Source organism: Mirounga angustirostris, unplaced genomic scaffold (genome assembly GCF_029215605.1).
Source record: "Mirounga angustirostris isolate CCGP_5_RB_7025 unplaced genomic scaffold, mMirAng1.0.hap1 SCAF_17, whole genome shotgun sequence".
Classification (NCBI taxonomy): Eukaryota; Metazoa; Chordata; class Mammalia; order Carnivora; family Phocidae; genus Mirounga; species Mirounga angustirostris.
The window spans coordinates 1,093,884-1,118,679 of record NW_026991725.1 but is presented as its reverse complement, the minus strand read 5'-3'; the positions used below and the strand labels follow the sequence as shown (position 1 = coordinate 1,118,679).

At 59.0% G+C, this 24,796-nt stretch overlaps 1 protein-coding gene across 8 annotated transcripts; it reads right to left on the bottom strand.

Moving 5' to 3' along the window:
* Positions 1-3,973: 3,973 nt before the first annotated feature.
* Positions 3,974-24,793, bottom strand: CLUH (clustered mitochondria homolog). 8 transcript variants are annotated; one of them, XM_064582310.1, is made up of 27 exons: positions 24,577-24,776; positions 21,297-21,772; positions 17,162-17,370; positions 16,857-17,028; positions 15,191-15,334; positions 14,885-15,009; positions 14,618-14,772; positions 14,412-14,537; positions 13,986-14,133; positions 13,669-13,761; positions 12,174-12,868; positions 11,116-11,339; positions 10,805-10,909; positions 10,570-10,670; positions 9,572-9,724; positions 9,417-9,479; positions 9,083-9,327; positions 8,743-8,827; positions 8,424-8,577; positions 8,204-8,343; positions 7,344-7,424; positions 7,145-7,270; positions 6,933-7,054; positions 6,566-6,659; positions 6,335-6,469; positions 6,051-6,163; positions 3,974-5,451 (listed from the first exon to the last, which is right to left on the bottom strand). In XM_064582310.1, exons 2-27 carry the CDS (start codon positions 21,442-21,444, stop codon positions 5,265-5,267), a joined length of 4,143 nt encoding a protein of 1,380 aa, XP_064438380.1. In that variant the 5' UTR covers positions 21,445-21,772; positions 24,577-24,776; the 3' UTR covers positions 3,974-5,264. The 8 variants fall into 8 exon arrangements, with proteins under 8 accessions (XP_064438380.1, XP_064438381.1, XP_045745611.2 ...); XM_064582311.1 differs by lacking the exon at positions 21,297-21,772 and having other exon boundaries at positions 24,577-24,793; XM_045889655.3 differs by lacking the exons at positions 6,051-6,163; positions 21,297-21,772 and adding an exon at positions 6,164-6,237 and having other exon boundaries at positions 17,162-17,364; positions 24,577-24,793.
* Positions 24,794-24,796: the final 3 nt, after the last annotated feature.

Below are 24,796 nucleotides of genomic sequence, written 5' to 3'. Positions count from 1 at the left end.
GATGTGATTTTGTGTGTGTGTGTGTGTGCGTGTGTGTCCTTGTGCAGAGATTTAAAACCGAGTCCTAATAGGAGATGGGACTGTGTTCAACACCAGCCATAGAGTAAGCTGCAGATTGGTGGCAGGGCCTTGATGGAGGGCTTTTCTCGAGGGCCGTGCTGGCACTGCCTTCACTGTCCCCTTCCTTCGCCTTATTAGGAGGTCAGGCTCCAGGAGCGGTGGCTGCAGGGGCCATTGGCGATGGTGGTAGGTGGGCTTGCACCACCCCCGCCTCCAGCAGCCTTTTCCAACAGTGACTCATCGGCCCAAGCACTGGAGAGCTGAGGCCAGGAATGACCTATTGTAAACACTCCCCCCCCCACACACACCCCAACAAAGACTTGGCCCTCTTGTGGTCGTCAGGGTCCAGACAGAAGGATCGTGCTCCCCTTTTGTTCTATTAATGAATGAGCCTCTTGTTTTGTCCGGTGGTCTTGGATTCTTGAAGATTCTTAATACTGTTTTAAATTTTGGTTGAAAAGTACCAAAATCGCCTTCACTCTTGGCCCAGAAGCCCCATGGCTTTCCCTCTGCTTTACACGTGTTGGCTATGTCCTGCCTCCCATGCCTACTACTGCCCAGCTGGGGCCTGTGGTGTCCAGGGCAGCCAGGAAGTCTCCAGCCTTTCTGATGTATAAAGGACAAGTTGGATGATGCGGTGTCTCTACTTACAGCCCAGTTGTTTTCCTGCCTCCCCATCCCAAAATGGGAATCCTCAAGAGCACCAAAGTAATTTACTTGAAATTCGAGTCTCCTGAGTTTTGCAGCTTTTCCATTTCCCTGCAGGGCTCCTCTTTTCCCCTAGCTTGAGATGCCGATGATGAGTCTGACCACTTTCCCTGGGGTAGAGAGTTCCAGCTTTGGTATATCGCCATCCTGAAATGCAGTTACTCAAAACTCACCCACTGGTGTATCACTTCAAGCTTCTTTCCAACGCTCATTGGGTATGTCCCTGACATAGGATGAGGGATAGGAAAGTGGAAGAATTGGTGGGGAAATGGTACAGCATCCTAAATGTGGCAGCTCTGTCCCTGTTTGGGCTTTGGTGAAACTTGACTTGCATGCAGTTTTTGGATGCTGAGAGACCTACGAGAATTCTCACGATGTTCCCCAGCAGGCCAGCGGCAGCAGCACTTGGGAACTCATTAGAAATGCAAGCTCTTGAGCTCCAGCTCAGACCTACTGTATCTGAAACCTCTATATGAAAAACCAATTTTAACAAGCCATCCAGATGATTCTGATGTAGGCTCAAGCTTGAAAACCACTGATTCTGATTAATTAACTAGCTTCTCATTGATTAGAATCAGTGGTTGATCTCGGGGTTGTGAGTTCGAGCCCGTTGGGTGTAGCTTTTTTTTTTTTTTTTTTAATTTTATTATGTTAGTCACCATACAATGTATCATTAGTTTTGATGTAGTGTTCCACGATCCATTGTTTTCGTATAACACCTAGTGCTCCATGCAATACGTACCCTTAATATCCATCACCGGGCTAAACAATCCCCCCACCCCCCTCCCGTCTAAAACCCTTTTGTTTCTCAGAGTCCATAGTCTCTCATGGTTCATCAATAAAATTCTTTAAAATAAAAGTGGAGGTGGGGGGATTAGGGAAGGGAAAATACCTAACACTTTGAATGCTTGTTAAGTGCCAACATCCTTATTCTCACATACACTCCCTGCTGGTGGGCATTAGTACATTTTGATGGACAAGAACACAGGCTCACTTTAAGTCTTATGCCAAAGGTATGAAGCCTAGCTAAGACGGTGAGCTGGGACTCAAACCCAAATGCACATGCTCTTTCCCTTATCTGGTTCTGCCTATGTTAAGCATCTTGTTAGCTATCTGAAGTGTAAGGAGGACCATCTGACCTCTTCCAGTTTTTTAACCTTTAGCAAAGCAGGAATGACCCTCCTCCCATCCCTGAGGCCATTACACCACACCACACTGCAAACTCCCTGGGAGATGACCACGGGGAACAGGGCGGAGTCTGGGAATGGGTCAGCAAGGATTATGTTGCCTACACTTGGAACTCCTAAATCATTCTGAAATGACCTTGTTCTCAGGATAATTGGGTCCTGCATGGTCTGCATCTCAGTGTTTGACTTTTTTTTTAATCAATGGATTTGCCTGTCGAATGGGAGTATTTCAGTCTGCATTTGAGCAGGGCCACCTGTCCTCCATAGGCGTCCTGATATGCATGCCTTGTCAGATTTGATTTTAAGATTTTATGTATTTGGGGGCGCCTGGGTGGCTCAGTCGGTTAGGCGTCTGCCTTCGGCTCAGTCATGATCCCAGGGTTCTGGGATCGAGCCCCACGTTGGGCTCCCTGCTCCACCGCGGGGAGCCTGCTTCTCCCTCTCCCTCTGCTTGCTGCTCCCCCTGCTTGTGCTGTCAAATAAATAAAATCTTAAAAAAAAAAAAAAATTTTTATGTATTTGAGAAAGAGTGAGCGCGAGCAGGTGGGAGGGGTGGAGGGAGAAGGACAAGCAGACTCCCTGCTGAGCAGGGAGCTCCATATGGGGCTCGATCCCAGAACCCTGGGATCATGACCTGAGCCGAAGGCACATTCAGATCAACCGACTGAGCCACCAGGGCGCCCCTGGATTGGAGAGCTTGGATTCTGGCATTAGGAATGTGGACCACAGCAGGCTACCTGGTTCTCTGCCTCAGGGTACACAGGGTCCTCAGTGTGGTCCAACAGTCCTCTCAATACCCATTTCACGCAACGCCTGGGTGGCTCAGTTGTTAAAGCATCTGCCTTTGGCTCAGGTCATAATCCCGGGGTCTTGAGATCGAACCCCGTGTTGGGCTCCCTGCCCAGCGGGAAGTCTACTCCTCCCTCTCCCTCTGCTGCTCCCCCTGCCTGTGCGCTTTCTTCTCTGTCAAATAAATAAATAAAATCTTTAAAAAAATACTCATTTCACAATGGCAGTTTGAAGGGCAGGAGTGGAGACAGATACAGTCCCCCCCCCCCCCGCCCCACCCTGGGATGATGATACAATCTTAAAAGCTTAATTCGGTTATACTAGCTTTTCAAAAAGATACTTAAGTATAGAAGTGACATGCATGTTAAATCCATCGGGCTCCCTGCTCAGTGGGAAGCCTGCTTCTCCCTCCCCTGCTTGTGCTGACAAATGAGTAAGTAAATCTTTAAAAAAGAAGAAAAAAAACTTCAAGGTCAAGAACATCTTCTTTCCAGTCGGCTCAAGAAAGTAACCAATACTCGGGCTGGAGTATCTTTTTCTTTTCAGAGAATTTGTTGACACACACAAAAAACCCCTCCAAGACTCGAGATGGTATTGCCGTGGGCCCGCTGCTGAGGCCCACCTGCTCAAGATAGCCGAGTAAGCAGCGGCCAGTTAGGAGACCTCCCCTCCTCTTGGAGACAGGCCCCGCCCCTCACGCTCACCGGCTACCCCTGCCCCCATCCCACTGCATCTCCACAACAGCCTGGCTCGCCCAGAATTTACCCTAGGACAGCAAACTTGACAGCGCCCCACTCCCGCACTCCTAGCCTTCTGGAGGCCGCCGCCCAGTTCTCCTGACTCAAAGGGACAAGGGCAGCCCCAAATCAGGGGCTGGGCAACCTATCAGAGCCAGCAAGCCCAGGGCCCAGGCCCCCAGCCTACGGCACCCCCTCATTCCAACTGGCCTTCACGCAACCCTGTACCACACGAATCTCTATGGAGGAGTGACTCTCAGCCTCCTCTTGTGTGACCGACAGGTGACACTTACCTGCTGTGTCGGCAGTCAGGGAAGCCCTAGCTGGGTGCCTGGGACTCTACCCCCCTTAAAGGACCTTTTAAGGATAACCTTCAATTTGACCTGATTTATACACATTCCTGGGCTTTAAACTCCCGCAACAGTAATACTTCTGGCAACAGCCCTCCCCGTGGCACGAGCCTGGACAGAACGCACAGGAGAGGCTGGGGCAGCAGGTTTCAAAAACTCACTTTATTCCAATGTGAAATGAAGACGTGATGGTTTAAAAACAAGAAAAAGTTCTTGATCAGCGGTGGGGAGGCTTCGCTTGCTAGCTCACACCCACTGCCTTTGAAACAAGGGAAGTGGACAGACCATACCCAGAAGCAGCTCCCCGCAAAGCCCCCGGCAGAGGCCCCAGCCCGGGAACAGGTCCCTCCAGCCCACCGGGTGGGGCGCTCCCCCCGCCCCATCAGGGCTCTGACAGCAGGCACAGAGGAAGCGGGAGAGGGAGTAGCTGGGGCTCACGGGAGCCACCGCCTTTCGCGGACACCCCCACGCCGCCCCAGAGCTCCCCTCCGTAGGAGGTGCTTGTGTGACAAGGACCATGTAGGGAGCTGGGCTCCACCACCAAGTGGCCATCACTGCTGTATCTAGTCAATTCCCCACCAGGGTCCAGGACTCAGCCCTGGGTCCCCCAGTCCCTGGGCCTACCCCAGCCCCACTGTGCCCACTGTGCGTCCGGCAGCTCAGGTTACAAGGGGGAGGATACATTCGGACCGTAGCCCCCAGGGTGGGCCCCAGCTGGGAGGCAGGGGGACAGGGAGGCCGCCCCTCCTGTCGGGCCCCGGGGCAGACAAGCCAGGGCTGCGGACAGGTGTGTGTCTGGGCAGCCGCCGCCGCCGCCCTCCCGCCGCCGCGAGCGCAAGGCCCGGTCACAGTCACCACCTTGCTGCGGAGCTAAAGTGCACCCCCACCCTCCGGCCCTGCCACCGAGCTCCGGCTCCCCACCCTAGGACACAGGAAAGCTCCCCTTTTTGGCGTCAAACCTGGACTCGAGGCCAAGCTGGGCCGAGGGGCAGCGGCGGCACACGCAGCAGCCATGACGTCAAACATACGAGCGACCTGAGAAATGTCATCTTCACGCCATCCACTCGGAACCAAAGTGGGGCTATGTACAGATTAGGAAGGACGGATCGACACACTCACGGGCACGGACACACTCGCACACACCTGCTGGGGGGGTCCCCCAGCTGGGAACGGATGCCCACACACTCCATCCACGTGTCTTCAATGAGGCCTCTGCATCGTATATTCATTGAACCAGTGCAAAAACGTCTTTGGGGAGGGGGCAGGCAGGCCAGGGTCCCAGGAGGATGCTTGGGGGTGGGGGTGGGGTTGGAAACATGGAAGAAGAGGGACCTGTTTCCTCTCCCGATCTGCAGGGCATGCCCCCCTTCTCCTGGAGTCTGGATCACTGGGTAACGGGGCAGCCGGCTGACTGTCCATCTGTCTCTCCCTTTCTACCCCTGCAAGCTCGGGGAAGAAGGGTCCTTGGCGGCCCGGGGCTGGGAGGCTGAGTCCTCTGAGGCCCCTGCTGGCTCAGGCTCGGTGGCCATGGGTTCCTCAGCCTTCTCCCTGTTTCTGCTGGCCTCCTGGAGCTGTTGCCGCCGCGCCACCTCGGCTTTCAGATTCTCCAAGTCTTTTTGGCTGAGTAAAAGGACAGGGGCGAAGGGCAGGTGTCAGAGCAAGCCTGGGCCCTCTGTCACCTTACTGGCCCTGGTTACACCTACACCCGGGGCAAAACCAGGCTCGTTCTTTGTCTGGAGAGACACGCGTGGAACAAGTGCTGCCCTCCCCAGAGCCAGAGGCTTCTAAGCACTCAAAGTACAAGCTCTGCGCACGTGGCACGGCCTCCCATTAAGGCCTGGCCCCGCTCAGCCTCCACATCCAGCTCACACTCACAGCAAGTGCGGGCGGGGCAGGCGCACGAACCCCGGCGCCCACGCCGAGCCCCCCCGCGCGTCCCCCAGCGGCGGCAGGGAGGCGGGGCCCAGCCGGGGGCGGGGGCGGGGGGCGAGGCCCGCGTGGGGGCAGGAGGCCCGAGGAAGAAGGCGGCGGCTCTCAAGGACAGCGAAAGACCGCCGGGGCCCAGCAAGCGTGGGGAAGATGCAGCCCCGGCCTTGCTCTGCCACAATCGTGTGCAAATAAAGAGGGAAAAAAGGACAAAAAAACAGAACAAGATTACGGACGTGCATCTGCTCAACGACGCAGACTACTTCCTGGACGATGCACAGGGCACTTCTTACCACGGGCTGTACTTGTCAATTCCGAGCCACGACAGTGAGTTATTTATTTTGAAAAGCAAAACACTAAAGCCAACTTCCACGCGGGTGCGCAGCGCACTCGGAGGGGGCCTCACCTGAGAGGAATGAAGAGGATGCCGTTGATGACGTTGAGCTGTTCCAGGACGCTGGCCATGCTGGGGGCTGTGAGCTGAGGGCCGGCAGGGCAGGTGAGCCTCGAGCGGCGCCGGGAGGCCGGGCCACGGGCGCCCGCGGGGGGTGGGGGGGGTGGGGGGGCACACACCCACCTTGAGGGGCGGGATGTTGGCGCTGGAGCCGTTGCGGTAGATCTCGTTCATGGTGCGCTGCAGGGCCACGGCCTGCTGGGTCAGGCACTTGAGGTACTCGGAGCTCTCCTTGGTCTTCTCATGGTCCTCGCCCAGCTGGGGGCGGGCGGGGGGGGGCACAGGCAGGAAGGGATCAGCGATGCCGCAGCCCACGGGCCCAGTGCCACCTCCCCAGCCCCTGCCGCGGCCCACCTGGGTCTTATAGATCGTGTAGCCTTCCTTCTCGTGCTGCAGGGCTGACCGGAACTCGGCTTTGCTCTCATAGACCCGGGCCACGAGGTGGTGGCTACAAGGAGGCGTGCAGGGCACAGAGGGACAGGCGTGGGCGGGGGCACGATGGGGGTGCGCAGACCACTCTAGACTCAGCTCTGGAATCCACCCGAGGGGAACAAACAAGCCCACGACTCGGAGAAGAGACGAAGTTGGGAGAAAATTCCTCAGGAGTCAGATGGAAGCCAGAATGCTGCATCCCGTGTCCACCCTCTAGCCCGAGTTGCCTACCGGGACCTCGTCACTGTGGCCCTGGGCGCCCCCTGCCCCTAAGCCAGCACGGCCTCACCTGAGGGCCACCTTGAGGGATTTGGGCCCGTGGTACTTGGTGCTGACGGCCAGCGCGTTCTCCAGGAAGCGCAGTGATAGGTCATACTCCATCACCCCGTGCAGCACCAGCCCGATGTTGTTCTGGGGACAGCGGGAGGGCCCGGGTCAGTCCTGCTGCCCCAGGACTGAGGCTCGCCCCACCGCAGCCCCCGCCGGCCCCCCAGCACCCACATCCAGCAGTGCCGTCTCGGGGTGGTCCTCCCCGAACACGAGCAGGGTGAGGTAGCGGGCGCGGTACAGCAGGCTCAGGGCCGTGGACAGCTGGCTGCTGGCGAAGCAGTACAGGGCCAGGTGCATCTGTGGGGGGGCAGCCGTGTCAGGCCCGGCGGCCACGCTCCCCCCGCGGGCCCCGCCCCCACCGGCTGCTCACATATTCCTGGATGGTGTTGGGGTGTTCGATGCCCATCACTCGCTCGCTCATCAGCACTGCCTTCTGTTGGTTACTCAGGGCCTGGGAGAGGTGGGGAGTCGTCACCCCGGGGTGGTGAGCTCCCCACACTGAGTCTGCCTGGCCCCCAAGCGGCCCCCAAGCGACTCAGCCTCCTCAGCAGAGAAGTGTTCAAAACTCAGTTCTGAGCATGGAAGGCCATGCCCCACTCCGAGGCCTTTTTAAAGAGCTTGTCTTGAGCCTTTTGCCCCTAACAAAATCTGTGCAAACATCTATACAAATCTAACACTAGGCTAAAAATAAAGCAATAAGAAGAAGAAGAAAAAGCACACACAAACAAACAAAAAAACCTCTACGGCTGAGGAGCGGGGGCCTACAGTGCACCTGCCCCGTGAAGCAGCCTCTTGGAGTCCCAGGCCAACAAGGCAGGCGGACCCCACCAGGCCAAGGATTGCTCAGAGGTGCTCCGAGCAGCTTCACACCACTTCACAAGGCCCCAGGTCCTGTGACTCCGAGAACCCACCCTCCCCACTGTCCCCGTGCAGGGAGGTCCTGTCAGCACTCTGTCCACAAGCACGGAGGCTCTCCCGACATCACTCCTGAACCGCAGAGCAGGGGAAGAAAGCCAGGCAGCCTCCCTGGTCTCTGCCGTTCCTCCCAGGGGGCCCCCAGGGAGAGCAGCACCCTCGGCCCCACAGACGGGGCACACTTCCCCAGGCCTGGACCTCCGCTGCCTGTGGCATGGGGTGAGAACACAGCCCCAGCTCCCTCGCTAGCCTCCCCCAGTGCCAGGCCAGGCGCCAAGGCCTCCGCTGACAGCCCAGAGGGTGCTCCAGGCCCACCTCGGCGTAGTCGCCCATAATGTAGTGGAGACGAGCAAGGAGGCGCAAGCAGGCGCAGATCTCCACGTGCATGGCTCCGTACACGTTGTTAAACAGGTTCAGGGCCTCATTGATGAGCTCACAGCCCTCCTTCAGGAAGCCTGCAGGGCACCCCCAAGGGTGGCAAGGTCAGGGCTGGGCCAGGGGACCCCCCTCCCCCCAGCCACACCTGGTCACGCACCCTGCTGTACTTTGGCCTGCCCACTCTGGAAGAAGTGGAAGGCGTCCGATGCCTTTGGGTTGACGTGCTTGACCACGGGGAAGATATTGAGCACATCCTCCTCAGTGAATGCGGGTTTGTGGCGGCTGTCGAAGCTGTACTCCTTCAGCAGGATCTGGGGGACACAGCCCAACACCCACAGGTGGCCTCAACCCCAGGCTCACGTGGACGGCACCTCCCAGCCTACCGCCCCACGTCGAGAGAAAGCCACGCCCCCCCCGATGGCCCTGCAGGAGCCTACAGGGGCGAGGGCATGGGACGGACCCCCCGAGTCACCCACCTGGATACCGGTTTTCAGGGAGATTTCCCGCAGCAGCGTGATCTTCTGCAGGCCATACGTCTCCACAGCCTGGTCCACGGTCTCGCTGGGGGAGAGGCGGCCATGTGGGCCTGGGCAGCCCAGCCCGTCTCGGCCCCTTGTCCACAGCTGCCTCCCCACCTGAGTACCAAGTACTCACCAGCCAGGACCCAGACCAACAGCCCCCACCCCAACCCCAAGAGCAAGCAGCCCTCCACTGCTCCCTTCCTCCTCTCCTAGCCCACACCCTGCAACCACAGGCCATGGCCCCCAGCGGCCCTCGTGCTGAGGGCCCAGCGCCCCCATGGTGTTGCTCACGCACCACTCAAGGCTGAAGTCGAAGTAGTTCTTGGCCTCCTGGCAGATGTTCTTCCAGAGCTCCTGGGGGGTCATGACAGCCCAGGCTGTGTTATCTGCCGCCCCTAGGGGCCGGTTTCTCCTCCTCCTGTTCCTCTTCTTGGAGATTAGCTCATCGGCGGGCAGGTGGGCCACGGGGTTGGGGTAGGAGCTCAGGAAGCAGTTCAGAAAGTGGCTAATGGCAGCTGAGAGGCCCGAGAGCTCCACTCCCTGCAGGGTTTTGGACTCATGTCGTTAAGGGCCCTTAGGCCCTAGCCCAGGGCTCTTCCCCCGCCTCCCCCTGCCCCGCCCCGCCGTACCTGTAAGTATGTCTTGAAGATGTGCTTGGCAGAGCGGGTGATGAGCTCTCCGATGCCAATTTTCTGCAAGGGTTCAGAGAAGGGAGTCTGGGTCCGGCCCCAGGCCTCCACTCAGTCCCCCTGCCGCACAGCCCGCCACCCTGAGCACCACTCACATAGATGTGGTCCAGCTGCTCTCGGGCCGGGCTCCGGAGGACCAGGTCTAGCACCTTGCCCAGGTAGCGCATGTTGATGCCCCGCTGACGCATCACCTCAGCCAGCGTGGCGCCGTCCATGGGCAGCACCGCATGGTCGATGCAGTCCTTCACCTGTGGGCTGCAGCAGGTCAGGCGCCCCCAGCCTGGACCCTCTGCCTCCTCCCACCCTGCGTCTTCCCGGCGGGGAGCTCATGCTATCCTGAGGTCCTGAGGGAAGGAGGGCACTGAGACCCGAGCTCCCAGTTGGGAAGAGGGAAGAAGGCAAAGCAGCAGCCAGGACACAGGAGAAACGTGTCCCCCAGCCTTTTACACAAGCAACAGGAAATGGGAGAGCAGTCACCCTGTGCCTGCCAGGCCCACCCAGTAGAGCAGCAGGGGTGAGGGCTCCCCTCTGAGCATGCGGGACAGAGCAGAGGTGACCACTTGGGGGCCACAGCTTTGCCAAGCCTGGAAGGTTTGTGTCAAGCCTCAGAGAGATCAGGCAGGGGGCCCGGGCGGCTGGCACGAACACTTGGCTCCAAGACCTGAGACAAGCATGCTACCCGAGCACGGGGCTACCTTACTAGGGAGCAAGCTCCCCATCATCCAAGGAGCCTACGTACAAAGCTTGTGAGGCCGAGAAGATAGGACCCTCCCCACCTTTTTTTCCAGATGCCCCCCCATCACCCTCCCTGAAGCTGTCCTGTCACACGGGGGCTCAGAGGCCCAGACCCCTAGCTGCCAGCCCCCAGGGAAGGCACAACAGAGCAGACTCTGTGTCTGATGCCTCCCTCGGCCTCTCTGGGTCAGCAGCCCTATCCATATGATGGTGGCAAGCACTCCAGCCCGCCGCCCTCACAGATCAGCAGGTCTAAGGTTCCACAAGCTTCCAGAACTGGATGGATGAGGCACCAGGGCCTTTAACAGCATGCCCTGTGCAGCGCACCCCCCCCGCCCCGCCCTGGCACCTCCCTCACCAAGCCAGGGATCTGGCAGGAGAGCAGGAAGGCAGCGGCGTCTTTCAGCAGCTGCTTCTGGTCCCGAACTTCCTCCTGGCAGGACTCTGGGAAGCGAACCCCTGTGGGAAGAACAGCAGAAGCCTGAGCGAGGCAGAAGAGAGGCGAGTCGGGGAGACAGATACCAGCACCCACCAGCACCAAGGGCCCCAAGATGGCCTGCGTGGTCCTCCACCCGCCCTGACGCAAGGCTTGCCTGGTGAGAAGATGTCAGGGTTGAAGCGGACGTCAAAGGCCGTGCTGCTGATGGAGCCAACTGCCTTGCACGCGTTGCGGATCACCTCCCGGCTCCGAGGGTCTGCTGTGGAGACGCGGCCAGCTGGGAGGCAGCTCCCCTCCACCAGCACCACCAGGCGCTACCCTGAACCTCCCGTACCTCCACACAGACGCACCTGCGGGCCTCCCTCCGGCTGCCTCAAACACCCGCAGCCCCCTCCGGCCCCGGCCCGCACCAGCTGCCGGGACAGAAGTGGGGCCCGGCCCTCCCCGCATCCACAGCAGCCCCACCTGTCCCGTCGTCCGAGGCGATGGTCTCCGCCAGCTCCTTCACCTCGGCCAGGCCGCTGGCACTGCCACTTTCCTCCCCACGTCCTGCCTCGGGTCCCGGAGGATCTTCGGGCTTAGATCCCGAGGACGGGCAGTCACCGTTTTCCAGCGAGGTGGAGTTCTCCATCCTGCTGGCCTTCTGCTGCATGAGCTGCAGGGCAGCGAGCTTCATGAAGAGGAGGTACCTAGAACGCGGCAGATCAGGCAGAGCACGAGATGGGAAAGGCTCTCCAGAAGCCTCACTGGCTGGCTGCGGGGACCCGGGCCAGGCCCCCGACTCCTGGCCTGTGCCACGCCAGCAACTCCAACAGGCAGCAGCAGGTCACCACCCAAACCGAGCTCTTCCCAACTGGAGGGCGACAGCTGGAGTGAGAGCGGGGGAGAGGCCAGGGGCTCCGTGCAGGCCAGCTCACAAGGGAGACGGGGCCTCACCGGCATTTTGAGAAGGAGACTGGTTTGCGGTGTGGGACACCTGATGTGGCTGACTCCTGAGCACTTAACGCCAGCAGGGGTGACACCCCCCAGCACTGGGACATTTAAGAACACTCTAGCAGGGGTGTCTGGGTGGCTCAGTCGGTTGGACGTCTGCCTTCGGCTCGGGTCATGATCCCAGAGTCCTGGGATCGAGCCCCACATCGGGCTCCCTGCTCGGCAGGGAGCCTGCTTCTCCCTCTCCCTGCCGCCCCCCCCCCCCCCGATTGTGCTCTCGATCACTCTGTCTCTCTCAAACGAATATAAAATCTTAAAAAGCAACAACAAAAAACCACTGTTAGCAGATTTCCATAGGCCCCCTTAGAGGAAGAGCACCCCCTCTGAGAGCCCCGGTCTAGCTGGTTTGCGGGTTTTCCACCAACAGAAAGCCCCTGGATGTCCAAGTTGCGGAGCCTGACGTCACAGTAGGGAGGCTGGGGGTGTAATAACTGTGGCCAAAGCGGGCTGCTCGTCACTTTCCCGAGCCTGTCCCGTCAAGGAGCAGGCCCCGGGACCGCCTGCTGGCTGGGCACCCACCCGGGCCTCACCTGTGCTCCACGAAGGCATCCACCAGCTCCTGGCGCAGGCAGCAGAGCTTGTGCCGGTGGGCGCGGGGGAAGCCGGCGCGGCTGCACTCCTCGGGCAGCCCCTCGCCGGGCACGGGCAGGAAATTGAGGTCGGGGGGGAAGGTGCGCAGCAGGTCGAGGATGTAGTGGCGCCCGTCGTTGCCAATGATGCCCTTGCACTCCACGGAGGAGCAGAGCTCCACCTCCTCGTCGCGGTCGTTGAGCACCCGGTGCCTCAGGATCTTGAGAGGCCGGCTGGTACGTTCCAGAAGCTCCAGGTAGCGAGGGTGCGACATCACCGTCTTGCCGAAGTCAATGGAGCCGTAAATGACGCTCTGCTCCTGGTCCCGCTCCAGGATGCCCGGGATGATGGACTGCGCTGTGACGCGGTAGCCCCGGTAATCCACCACCACCGTGCCCAGCGTGTACAGCCCCTCCACGTCGACCGCGCTGTACGTGCGCACGCCGTTCAGGTCATTGGTGGGTGCCACGTAGGCCGCCACGTCCCCACCGAAGTCCTTGTAGTGGTCGCGAACATCAAAGCCCAAGCTGAAGAAGATGTTGTTCCAGATGAACATCTGCATCTTGGTCTCCTCACTGGGGTTGATGGCCATCACGTTGCCATCGATGACCGCCATGGCACCCCGCGTGGCCGCGGCTGTGAAGTCGCTGTGCACCTGCGGGGCGGTCGAGACCAGGAGGGTGAGAAAGGCCCCGTCCCCGGGAGCCGCAGGTTTCGGCCCGCCTGGCCAAGCTCACCCAGACAGTGTGGCCAAGTGGATGGCCCTAGGGGCCACGGGGGTCTAACGTCGGCTTCCTCACACTTAGGAAAAGGCAAGAAACTCATTTTTTGAGAAAACGTTAACTTCTGCTCAGAGAGACGCAGAGCTCAGGGATTAACAAGGAGGGAAAGGACTAGAGCGGGTCTTGGATCCACCCATTATGTGCCAGGTGAACTTGGCCAGGTCCCCTCTCAGACCTGTTTTCCCCACCAATAAAACAGTGACAATCAAAGTATCGACCTTTACGAGGTGTCCAAAAGGTTCCAGATGGTGCTGTAAGACACCTGACAGAGCCGCTGGCAAAGTCAGTACTCAAAACAGTGCCATCTTAGGTCTACCATTATCATCTCTAGACAGGATGATCATAGGAGATTAAAAACGGCTCTTCTGAAAGCATTACTTTTTCTTCCTCTCTCTAGGTAATATCACAGTGTGCCCAGGCGAGGTCCCAGTGGCAGACAGCAGTGGGCGGGAAGCCGGGAGAAACCTGTCACGCAGCCCACAATGGAGGAGGTCCCCCTACCCTCCACCCAGCCCTTGGACTCCAAGTCTCAGAGAGGTCACAAAACGGAGCTGGGATAGTCTGCCCGGAGGCGAGAAGCCAGCCAATGCCCTGCAAGGTATCCTGACCGGCCCTCTTGGCAGGTGGCAAGCAGGCCTGAGGCTGCCAGTCAGGCAGGAGGAGCCGTAGGCACCTTGAATATAGCTCTTTCTCGAAGCAGCCGCTCAGGCAGGTTCTTGCGGGGCAGTTCCCTTGTCGTCTGCAGCTCCTCGTTCCAGTCCCGGGTCTGCAAAGGGACCAGGGCGGGAGATGCCGGATCAGCCCAGGCCCCAAGACCTGCTCTGGGTAGCCCCTCCCTCCGCCTGCCTGTGGACAGCCTCAAACGCTCCCAAGTGAACCAGACAGTCAAGCAGATGAAGTTTCCAGGGAGGCGCACAGAACCCAGCCTGGCACCCACCCAGGGCGGGGGAAGAGAGGGGTCCAGGGAGGGCGAGGCCAGGCTGCAGGCACCTGTCCAGGAATGTGCTCCTCATAGCCCAGCCTGGAGGTGTAGGCGTCCTCCGCACGCACACAGTCCATGGCATGCTCTGCCTGGGGGGCCGTCCAGCTGTACACCTGGAACGGGGTGGCAATCCTCTCGAAGGGGTGGCGCTGGACCCTGTGGCAGCAACATGGGGAGATGGGGAAGACGGCCAAGCTGAGAGCCCCGGCCTAGCCCCCTTCTGACGCCCCCACCAGCTCTCGTGCCTCCCAGCCCGAGACCCTGCCCCCGCGGAATCTAACAGAAGCAAATGGGCACCTCTTCTAGGACTGCTGTCTTGGGGTCTAGCAGCTCCCTAAGGGGAGGCTCCGGGGTGCTAGGGGCTGAGGGCATAGGGCTTCTGAGGGAAGATGTGGGGTGGGAGACAAGGGGCAGAGACGGGGCAGAGGCGTTACCTTTTCTTCTGCAGCACAGCAAAGTTTTTTTTGAAGGTGGGGCTGATCTGGTTGAGCAGCTCCACCAGGGAATGGCTGAGGAAGCGGGGACTGGCAGGCTTGGGGTTGAAGTGATATGCTGTGGACCTGTGGGGAGAGGGTGGTCACTGCACAGGGCACCCCAAGTAGCCGCCCAAAGACCTGGATGGGCTCACACAGGGACTTACTGGTTCAGGTAAAAGCCCCGCGTGGACGCCGTGATGCTGACTTGCCGGTCCTCGGCTGTGATCACAAACAGGTACATGAGGTCCCCATGCATCTTGCGGTTCCCAGGGGGCGGGTTCCAGCCACTCATGGTGAGCACTTTCAGGCACTGCAGGGGCTGCAAGAATGGCCAAGCGTGAGCGGGGGCCAGGCCTCTGGGTGTGGTGCACCGCCCCCCTACCCCCACCCCACCAGGGGCCTGCTCCCTGTCTCTGTTCCGGGCATACTACCTTCCAGTCACGGTTCTGGGGCTGCAGGGGACACAGTGGCCGCTCCCGGCTCCCTGGAAGGATGTACTCAGGTGGCGTGCAGTCAATGGGGTCCATCTCCAAGCCTTTCTTCCGCTTCCCGCTGTCTGAGGGACCCGGGGCTGGTGGTCAGCACAGGGCCACCCAGGGGCAAATTGGCCCCAGCATGGAGGCCTCCAGCCCTGCCCCCTCCTGGTGGCAAGGCCTGGCCCCTAGCCCCTTCACCAGCCCCTGGCCAATTTGCCCCTGGCCCCTCTGCCCAACCCCCAGGCCCAATGCCTCCTGCACCTCCCAGGTCGCCATCAGTAAAGACGCTCAGGAAGGACAAGGAGTTGCAGTCAACCCCGTTGAAGGCATCGGATGGGTCAAGGCTCTTGAGCAGGTCCCGGACATGGCGCACGTGGATGCGGGCCTCACGGACTGTGTACGGTTCTGTCGGGAGGGCGAGAGGCAGCGTGTGAGCAGGGCCCGCCCCCCGCTACACCAACCTGCCCAGCACAGAGAAGTCGGCCAGGGGGCTACCACGGTAGTCTTGATTTTCACATTTTAGGCCTCCACTTACAGAGGCCATTATGAGCACATAAGCTGGATTCAACACACACACCCCCTTCCGTTAGGCAGGGATCCTTGTTTGCAAAGAATCTTCTGCCAAAGGGCACAAGAAATGCTTCCTGAAGCACGCAGGCCTCGGGGAGCCCACAAAAGCCCCCTGCTCTCATTCCCAGGTGTCCCACGTGGGCAGGTCCGAGGAGGAGCTGCGGGGTCCCTACACCGCAGCCTCAGTCCTGCTCTCCCAGGGCAGCCCTTGCTCGGGGGTGGCCTGAGAACTTCCCCGTAACTACAACACTACCCCCCAATATATGCTTCGTGAATTTTAATGGGGGCTCTTTTGAGGGAGAAGAGAGACTTCACCATCAAGTAAGTTTGGGCATGCTTGCATTACACTTTCCACATTTGCTTTTAACAAGCTCACATTGCCCGGAACCTCTGAGCTATCTCTCTTCCCTGGGGACCCAAGGTCATGGGAGCTTTTATTTTACAAGCAAACCAGCCTCGCCACACCAGCCGACTGCTGCCCACTGGGCCTGACTGCTCTACTTGAGGGCTGTGAAACTTAATTTTATGAGATTTAACTTCTCTCTCTTTTTTTTATTCTAAGCTGTAACCGTTTCTTTTTTTTTTTTTACGATTTTATTTATTTTGAGAGCGAGAACAAGCAGAGGGAGGGGCAGAGGGAGAAGCAGACTTCCCACCAAGCAGAGAGCCCGATGGGGGGCTGGATCCCAGGATCCTGAGATCATGACCTGAGCTGAAGGCACACGCTTAATGACTGAGCTACCCAGGTGCCCCGAGATTTAACTTTTCTTTCTACAGAATTTGACTGGGCTGATCTCAAGCCCTTGGTACTGTTTTTCAAGATTGTATTTATTTGAGAGAGAGAGAGAGAGAGAGAGAGAGCACATACGCACGCACACCCAGGTGCCCTTTTTTTGTTTTTCTTTGAAAGTGAGCACGCAAGTGCGAGTTAAGGGGAGGGAAGGAAGGGCAGAGGGAGAGGGAGAGAGAATCTCAAGCAGGTTCCATGGCTGGCGTGGAGCCTGATGCAGGGCTCAACTCACGACCCTAAAATCACGACCTGAGCTGAAATCAAGAGTCAGATGCTTAACTGACTGAGTCACCCAGGTGCCCCAGTTGGTACTGTTTTTTTAAAAAACAAAACGAAACAAAACAAAAAAACATGACTTTGATATTTAACCTACAGTGTTGAAGAGTACACGTGTGAAGGCCTGAGGAGCAGATCTGGGCTCCAATCCTGCCTTCACAAGTTCAGTACTGTTCCGAGCCTCCACACACCCATCTGTGACACTGAGATACCAGCCAGGGTGGGTGGAGTGCCACCCGGCCCCACCTCTGTGTGCCCTCCCTTGGCAGGCTGCCCAACTTCTGGACAAACCTTCCACCACACGTAGCACCGAGCCCTCCTGCAACCCCTCGACACTGCGCAGCTCTGAGAAATGGTCCAACATGTTGCCATCCAGGTGCAGTGAGAAGCACGTGCGGTGACATGTGTCTTCGCGGTCCATCAGTACCTGGTGGATCTCCTGTACCATCTCCTGGGGGGACACCTACCAAGGAAAAGGCCCCAAACACCGTGATGAGGACATACTGCCTTCCCTACAGTACAAGGCTAGGACGAGCGACGGCCAGGCCCTAATGGGCTCATGCTCCGGTCCCCAGGACCCCTCTCCTCCATCTCACCTGTAAGGAAAAGGGCTCAATCCCAGGTGCCAGGATCTTCACAGAAAAGCCTGTGTCCTGAATGACAATGACTTCCTGTCCAGTCGTCTCCTCTCCCGGCTCGGCCTCATCCAGACCATTTTCCCGGGACAGCTCGGCAGCCCTTTCTTCCTTCTTTAGACCCTCTGGACAGTCCCCATTCAGTAGCATGACTGACGGCAGCTCTGCAGCTAACAAGGAAGCAGCTGAGGTAAGTGGGGCCACCTGCCTCACCCACCTGGGTGGACATGTGCGCCACAGAATGGCGTCCGCTGCACTTCCTCCCGAGACTCAGCCCTACCCCAGACCCACAGTCCCACTCACGTTGGGCACACCACTTCCCTCAACCCTGGCCACCTGGAGCCCACTGCCTCCTCCCTTCCACATCCTGGGCCCTCCCTTCCATCTGCTCCTCAGTCTTCCAGTCTGGCTTCCATCTGGGCACACCACCCAAATCCCTCTCCCCAGAGTCACCCCAAGGCCCAACCCCAACTGTCTTCTCTGGCCTCAAGGTGTGTGACTTCTCAGCAGCACCCATCACTGCTCACTTTCTCCTCCCCTTCCCTGTAGTCACTGATCCCTTGTTCCTGGCTCTCCAGCTCCGCCCCCCCTTCCAGCAGCCCAGGCTGTGCATGTCCCAAGCCCCAGCCTCTCCTGACCTCCCAGGACTTCAAACGCCCTCCCGCCATGCAGCTAACCTGGCCAATCTAGGCCTTGCTCAAGCTTTTCAACATGTAGCCATCCCTTAGGCATCACCAAAGTTTCATCTTGTTGATAGGGAATTCACTTTCCTCCACAAGCGGGCTTCTGCTCTGGAAATGCCCCCCCCACCCCTAGTCACCCAGCCTAATCTCCAAACTGGTCATGGAACCCAGCCTCTGCAGCCATGGCCCCGGATAGGCCATCTTCCCTATTTCAAGAGCACCACTTAGAACCCACTGCTCGCAAGATCCAAGCTTCTTAGGCCAACACTCTCAGGCACCAGCCTGAAGCACATCTCAGCTCCTACCAGCTCTCCCTGTCAATGTCTCAGGAACACAAACTACTAGGCAGCCTGAGAACAGGCTCCCCATCTTCCCTTCCACCTCTGTGCTTTCGTGCAGTTCATGCTCCCCTCAATATACCACAGGCAAACATACTCATGCGTCAAGGCCCAGGTGAAATAAGCCCCCCCTCTATATTTCTTTCTTTCTTTCTTTCGAGCAGAAGCAAGGGAGGGGGAGAGGGAGAGAGAATCTCAAGCAGATTTCCATGCTCAGCACTCAGAGCCCGACACAGGGCTGGAATCTCACAACCCTGAGATCATGACCAGAGCCAAAATCAAGACTCGGACACTTAACCGACTGAGCCACCCAGGTACCCCTAGACCCCCTTCTCTAAAGCCTGCCCAAATGACCCCTGACAACAGAATCACTGCATCCTCATTGCCCCCCAGAGACATGGTGACCACCTCCCAGAGCACTGTTCTGTCATTCTGGGGGGCTGTTCACACTAGCAACTGTATCTTCTTCCTTCTATCTTTCTTGCACTCAAAAGAAATGCGCTGAATTAATGAATTAAGCACTGCACATGTGGAGTTAAGTCCAGTATTTGCGAACAGCACCCAATTCACATGCTGTGGGGAAAGAGAAATAAGCAGGTGACAAAACCTTCCCTTTCTACCCAGGCACTAAGGGGAATAAAGGAGAGTCCCCTCCCTGCCCTGGGGAGCAAGGACCTCCTCACCATCACGCCAGCAAAACACAGGCCTGCCTGGATATCCATTTGGCCCACGGGCCTTCCCGCCCGTGGTCAGGCCCCTTGCTTGTCTGAGAGGTCCAGACAGGTCAGCTCACCCAGCTCTGCTCCACACCCCACCTCCTCTTCCCTACTGTTAGGAGTGAGATGCATTTTCCCCAGAACTTCGTGGGCCCTACCCAGACACACCAGAAATGTGGAGCCAGAGGCCTCAGGAAAGGAGATAAGCCCAGGACAGAAGGGCACGCCAGGGGTGGTGTGCAGAGAAGCCACTCCCCCTTCCCTGTGTCCCCTCAGCTTAGTGATAAACAGGACCGCCAGGAGCTCTGATACAGTTCCCTCCACCTCCCCCACCAAATAAGGACGCATGAGGCCCAGAGAAGTTCAGGGCCTTGTCCAAGGTCAAGAGTGGACCCCAGATTCCCCATCAAGAGCCCACACCACCAGGCCATCAAACTGCCCTCAATCTTGGCCACTATGGATCTCCAAGGACTGCTATCACTCTTGTCCCAGCACACCTCTCTAAACCTGAGGTGGAATTCCTGAGAACCACAAGGACACACGAGGACCTCTCTCTAGTGAGCCCGCAGCCCCAGCACTGCGACCCCAAACTCCTAAAGTGAGCAGCCACCCCAAAGGAGAACTCGGCTGACTCTATGACGAAGCAGGCAGGAGGGTGGGGAGAAGGGTGGTGCTTGGTCAGCTTCCAAAAGGCAGCAAGAGGAATGGCAGATATGAGGAGGTGCTTCCCCTAACTGGGTCCTTGAAAAAGGCTTTGCTGTTGGAAGGCCCCTGGGATGAGGGCCCCCCCCCAATATGGTGCAGCAGCGCTGAGGTCTAAGACCCCAAAAATGAGAAGTCAGAAACGCGGACCCAGATGGGCAGACTGCTCCCTGAGTCCGGGCCTGAAGGATGGGAGGGAAGGCAGGGAAGGATGGGAAGGAGGGCAAGGAAGGAGGGCAGGGGAGACAAGGCAGGGTGGCCGCAGCTCCCTCTCGTCTTCCCTAGGCCGGGGAGCCTGCCCAGAAGGTACCTCAGCACCAGGTTATGTCCCAGATGGTACCCAACCCCTTATCAGATTTCAAAGGAATGTGGCTGGTTCCCAGGGGCCTCCATTCCCCCAGAATGGTGGCTCTGCCCTCCTCCTTCCTCTAAGGAACATTGAAGGTCTCCCTACCACTGGATTAAAGCCAAGTGATCTCCCCAGAAGAGGGTGGCCACCTGGCTCCCTGCCCCCACAGCCCACCTGGTGCAGTTGGAGGCCGCCCTCTCCTGGACTCTGGAGTCTCGGGACCACCATGGCAACGAGGCGGCCAGCTCTCCGGCTCAGGCTCGGCACTGCCTGAGTCCCCTGTTCCGGCCTCTGCCTCTACCCTCGCCCCCATGCAGCTGGTCAGCTCAGGGCTGGAGCTCTGGCTGGCTTCGGGTTTCAGTGGGGCCAGGCCTGCTGGGGCAGCCCTGGGAAGGGCACACTCCCCCTGCCTCTCATCCTGCTCAAGGTCGGCCGGAAGGACGGCTGTGGGCCAGGAGGCCCCAGTGGCTCCAGGACCCCAGGGGGAGCTGCTACCAGCATGCAGGCCCACCTCCCTGTACCCACCAAAAGGGGGGTCACTGCTGGCAAAGCCATTAGGGGGGCAGGAGAACCCAGCGTTTGGGGTACCTGGGCCCCTCAGGACCGAGGGCCCTGGGGGCTGGCTGGCAGGGGCAGGGCCCAGTAAGGGGGTCCTCTCCTCAGCCCTAACCCCAGTGGGGGTGGGCAGGATGGCTTCAGCCAGCTGCCAGCAACAGCTGCTGCAGACCCGGGCCCAAGCCATGCAGTGGCCACCCGTCCACCCGTCGCAGACACCGAGCACCCGGCCTCCTGGGTCAAGTGGCTGGCTGAGGCCTCTGGCTCATGCTGCCCCCTGCAGGTGACCTGACAGCTCTCCTCTTCCTGACAGTCCCTGGTTCTGGTGGGAGGGGGGAGGGGCCCGCAGTCTCCCAGAGGACAACTGCACCAGCAGCCCCAGGCCTCCAGCTCCACCACGAAGCTGGCAGGCTCTATCTTCCTTTCCCAGCAGCCCCTGCGCTGCCAGGACCAAACCAAGTCTCTCCCCCTGGGGAGAACAGAGCTGGCAGCAAGAGGCCGAAGGCCGTTCAGTTGTGGAGAAGGAACATGCCCAGCCTCGCCAGGGCACCTTCCCAGGGCCCCTGACCGGTTGCCAGGGCCCAGGCAGCACTGCTCCGGCATCCATGCAAACCAGGGTGGGGGCGGGGAGCCCGGCACACTTCAGGACCCCTCCCCTCCAGTCCTGTCCCAGGCGGCCCTGACGGCCAGGCACGCGGCAGGCCCTTGGCCTCTCCTCAGCCCCACCAAGGCTTCCAGTCCACACACACTGACCAGATGGTAAGAAGGGCCGGACCCAGGCAGAGCTCCTCTTATCCTGCCCTCTTCTCAAACACACGCTAACCCGCTGGAAAAGGGGGTGGGCCACAGCAGCCTGGCAGTGAGTGACCTGTGAGTAGCAGCATCTACCGTCCATCTCCATTCTGGTTCCCAGAAAGCCTGTGCTTGCTCTAGGTCCATCCCACAGCAAGTCCCTCCATCAGCTCAACTGGCCCATCTCACTTGAGGAAACAGAGGCCCCAGAGGCCAGTAAGCCAGCTGCCCCAGGACCCGGAGGAGACAGGCGGCCAAGCCACGTCAAGAAAAAACCAGGGGGGTGCCTGGGTGGCTCAGTCGTTGAGCGTCTGCCTTCGGCTCAGGTCATGATCCCGGGGTCCTGGGATCGAGCCCCGCATCGGGATCCTTGCTCCGCAGGAAGCCTGCTTCTCCCTCTCCCACTCCCCCTGCTTGTGTTCCTTCTCTCGCTGTGTCTGTCAAATAAATAAATAAAAATAATAAATAATAAATAATATTAAAAAAAAAAAGAAAAACCAGGTCTGTCAGGTGTCCAAACCCATGCCTCTGAGTGCCACTGTCCCAGGCTGCAGAACCCACCAAGCACACAGCATCTCTTCCTCCTCCAGGCCTCAGGCCTCAGGCCAGGAGGCAGATCTATCTCCAATCATAGTGCCCTCCCAACCCTCTACACCTCTGGGCCAGCATCCCCTCTTCTCATATCCCAGGGGGGAACCCCTAGGACCTGGGCTTTAGGGAAGGGGAAAAAAGTGGCCCACTGCAGAATGGGAAGGGGTTGCCTAAATTGCACACTGCATATACACAGCCCCAGTCCTCACTGGCTGGATCGGGATGAGGAGATAAAAGTGTACCCCTGGCCTGGCCTGGGAGCAAAGAGACCCCATGGGCAGCAGAGAGGAGGAATTAGAAAAGAAACTTAGGACATCCCAAGAGGCCTCTGTGTCTTCCCCAGCCTGGCATGGCCTCACTCAGTAGACTGTGCCAGGGCCAAGCCCCGCCCCAGTCAAGGCCTTGGCAGGTGAGGCTCCAACAGGAAGTAAGGCCCCAAAAGACACATCACCCCTCCCAGGAACACAGGGCTTCAGGGGAAAGGAGTAGGAGCAGGTAGGCAGCCTATGGAAGACCCTAATGATGTGGGCATCTGTCTCCTTCCTGTCCCCCCAGGCCAGAAACAGGTATGCAAGGTCTGAAGATAGTCCAGTGATCCTCAACTGGTCTACTCAGACCTCCCCACATTTAGAGCTTTAGGATTCTATCAGGGAGCTCCCCTAAGCCCTCAAGCTCCTCCCCAGTCTGCCAGCCCCCTTTTCTGCTCTGGGCCTCAACTCCAAGGAGCCCTCCCCTAAGCAGAAGGAACTTGACACACCACTGTGAACTTGAAAAACCTGCCTGTTCTCTTAACCCTAAAAGCAGCTTTATTCCCAAGAAGGTAACTGACCCTTGCCCCCGACCCCGAAAGGCCTAGATTAGCGCCTCAAAGGGACTGAAGAACCTTCAAGAGCTGGGTCCTAAGGGTCAGGAGCCTGGATGAGAACCTACTTGGGGGTCTCCATTAAGACCACACTCCTTCTTTGAACAGATTTAGGCTGGCTGTAATTCAATACCTAGCTATCTATACTAGCTTCCCAGAGACATAAGGAGCTAATGTCCCACCCGCTAGCATGCTCCCAGTTTCCCAAAAATGAACAGCTGTGCCCTTCCCCTGACCCAGGTTGCCCCAGACAGAGCCTCTCAGCACACAGCAGAGACAGGGCTTTACTCAAGTCTGAAGGGAAACCCTCCAACAGACTCTCCCCTCCTCACTCCCCATGTTCTCAACATAAACCCAAACCAACATGCCTGTCCTGGCTTCCTCTGGGGCAGGTAGGGGAAGCCTTGGCATGCTGGCCACAAGCTAGAAATCCAAATCCCACCCACCCCCCCGCCCCCGCACCCAGCTCAAGTGCTGTGTGACCTTGGGCAAGTCACTTTCTTCATGTCTTTTTGCTAGAAGGGAAATCAGCCAGACCCGACCTCCTCTTATCTAGCCTGCCCCACTGATTCAGAGCCACATCAGGGGAAAGCCTGGCAGGTTGGAGTCAAAAGTATCTGTTGTTCTGCCCAAACCTTGACCTTATCTAGGCAATCAGCAAAGCTGCCACAGTACCTACCACCAACACAAGGTAACTCTGCTGTGACTGACTGGGTCAGAGAGCCTCCTCCTAAATATTGTTCCCATCCTGACTCACCAAAGCCGGGAAGGGAGATGAAGATGACAAGTCCATGCTGAGAAGAGCTGGGGCGGGGGGGGCAGGTGGAAGACAGAGGTAGTTCTGCATTCCCACTACCAACCAGGCCAGAGGGGGACCACAGCCCAGGCCTGGGGCCCTGAGGATGATTTGGAGGTGACAACTGAGGCTCTGGGAAAGGGCTTCCAGCCTTAAGGCTGGAATCTAAGACATGAGTAAGGAACAGAGGAAGCCCAGGAGAGAAGGATGAAGCAGGCACCACTCCCAAAGCCACTGCCACATAGCCCCCACGGGGGAGAGTTGGGAGCTCCACTCCACACTGATGACCTTTGTCTTAAAAACAGCAACCCTGGGCTGATCCACTTTTCGCAATAAGGCGGGTTAATGATCAAGTTCTGGCACAAACACCTACTCCTGCCAAGGAGTTTGGCTTTGCCCCCACACGCAGGCAGACCCCCTAGGTCTGCAGATCAGGCCAACACCTAACAGGGAAGAGATAAGAGCCCGAACACCTGGGGTTAAAGCACTGCCTCTGTGAATGAACCAGACAAGCCCCCTCAGAATACACACAGCCAGCTCGCACTCTTCCCCACAGACCATGCCTGGGAGGTCCCAGGTTGAGCCTTACTCGCAGGACTGCAGTCCTGTACACAGGCAACGCTTGAGATCCTGACGCGAAGGGCGCCAGACCGAGCAAGTGTCAGTGACCCCAGCCCGGAGGGTTACCCATGCCCGCGCGCGGAGGGGGTGGGGCCACCGATTCCAGTCTGCGGCGGCGGCGCACCCCGAAACCGCGTGTGCGCGCACGTGTCCCCCCTACCGCTGTCCTCCCCGGGACCCCACGTGCGAAACCCAGGCCGAAGCCAGGGGCGACAGTGAAGGTGACCTTCAGGGCGGGGGCGGCCCGATGAGATGCAACCCGGCCCGGCGCGGAGGGAAAGCGGCGGTCCCTGCAAACCCCGAACCCGCGCGCCCACTCGGCCCGGTCCAGCCTCCCCGCCCGGCTGACCGCTGGCCCCGGCCCCGCTCACCGGCCGCGCCCGGCCGCCCCTTGCCACCGGCCTGCGAGCTGGGCTCCCGGGTGCCGTCGGCCGGGGCGGCCGCCGGCAACTCGTCCGTTTTGATGACCATGGCGGCGGGAGCGGGCGTCCGGCCCCGCTGTCCGCGCTGCCCGCCGCGCCACTAACCCAAGTGCCCTGCGCGCCGCGGCCGCTGCGGGAAGGACGGAGTCACCGGCCCACGTGGTGCGCG

Coding starts and splice junctions, on each gene's coding strand:
- CLUH (XM_064582310.1), bottom strand. CDS start 21,444: ATGGAGATGGACGGTAGATGCTGCTACTCACAGGTCACTCACTGCCAG. Junction 8,828..9,082: donor TTCGACTTCAGCCTTGAGTG/GTGCGTGAGCAA, acceptor CCTCTCCCCCAG/CGAGACCGTGGACCAGGCTG. Junction 6,470..6,565: donor ACACGATCTATAAGACCCAG/GTGGGCCGCGGC, acceptor GCCCGCCCCCAG/CTGGGCGAGGACCATGAGAA.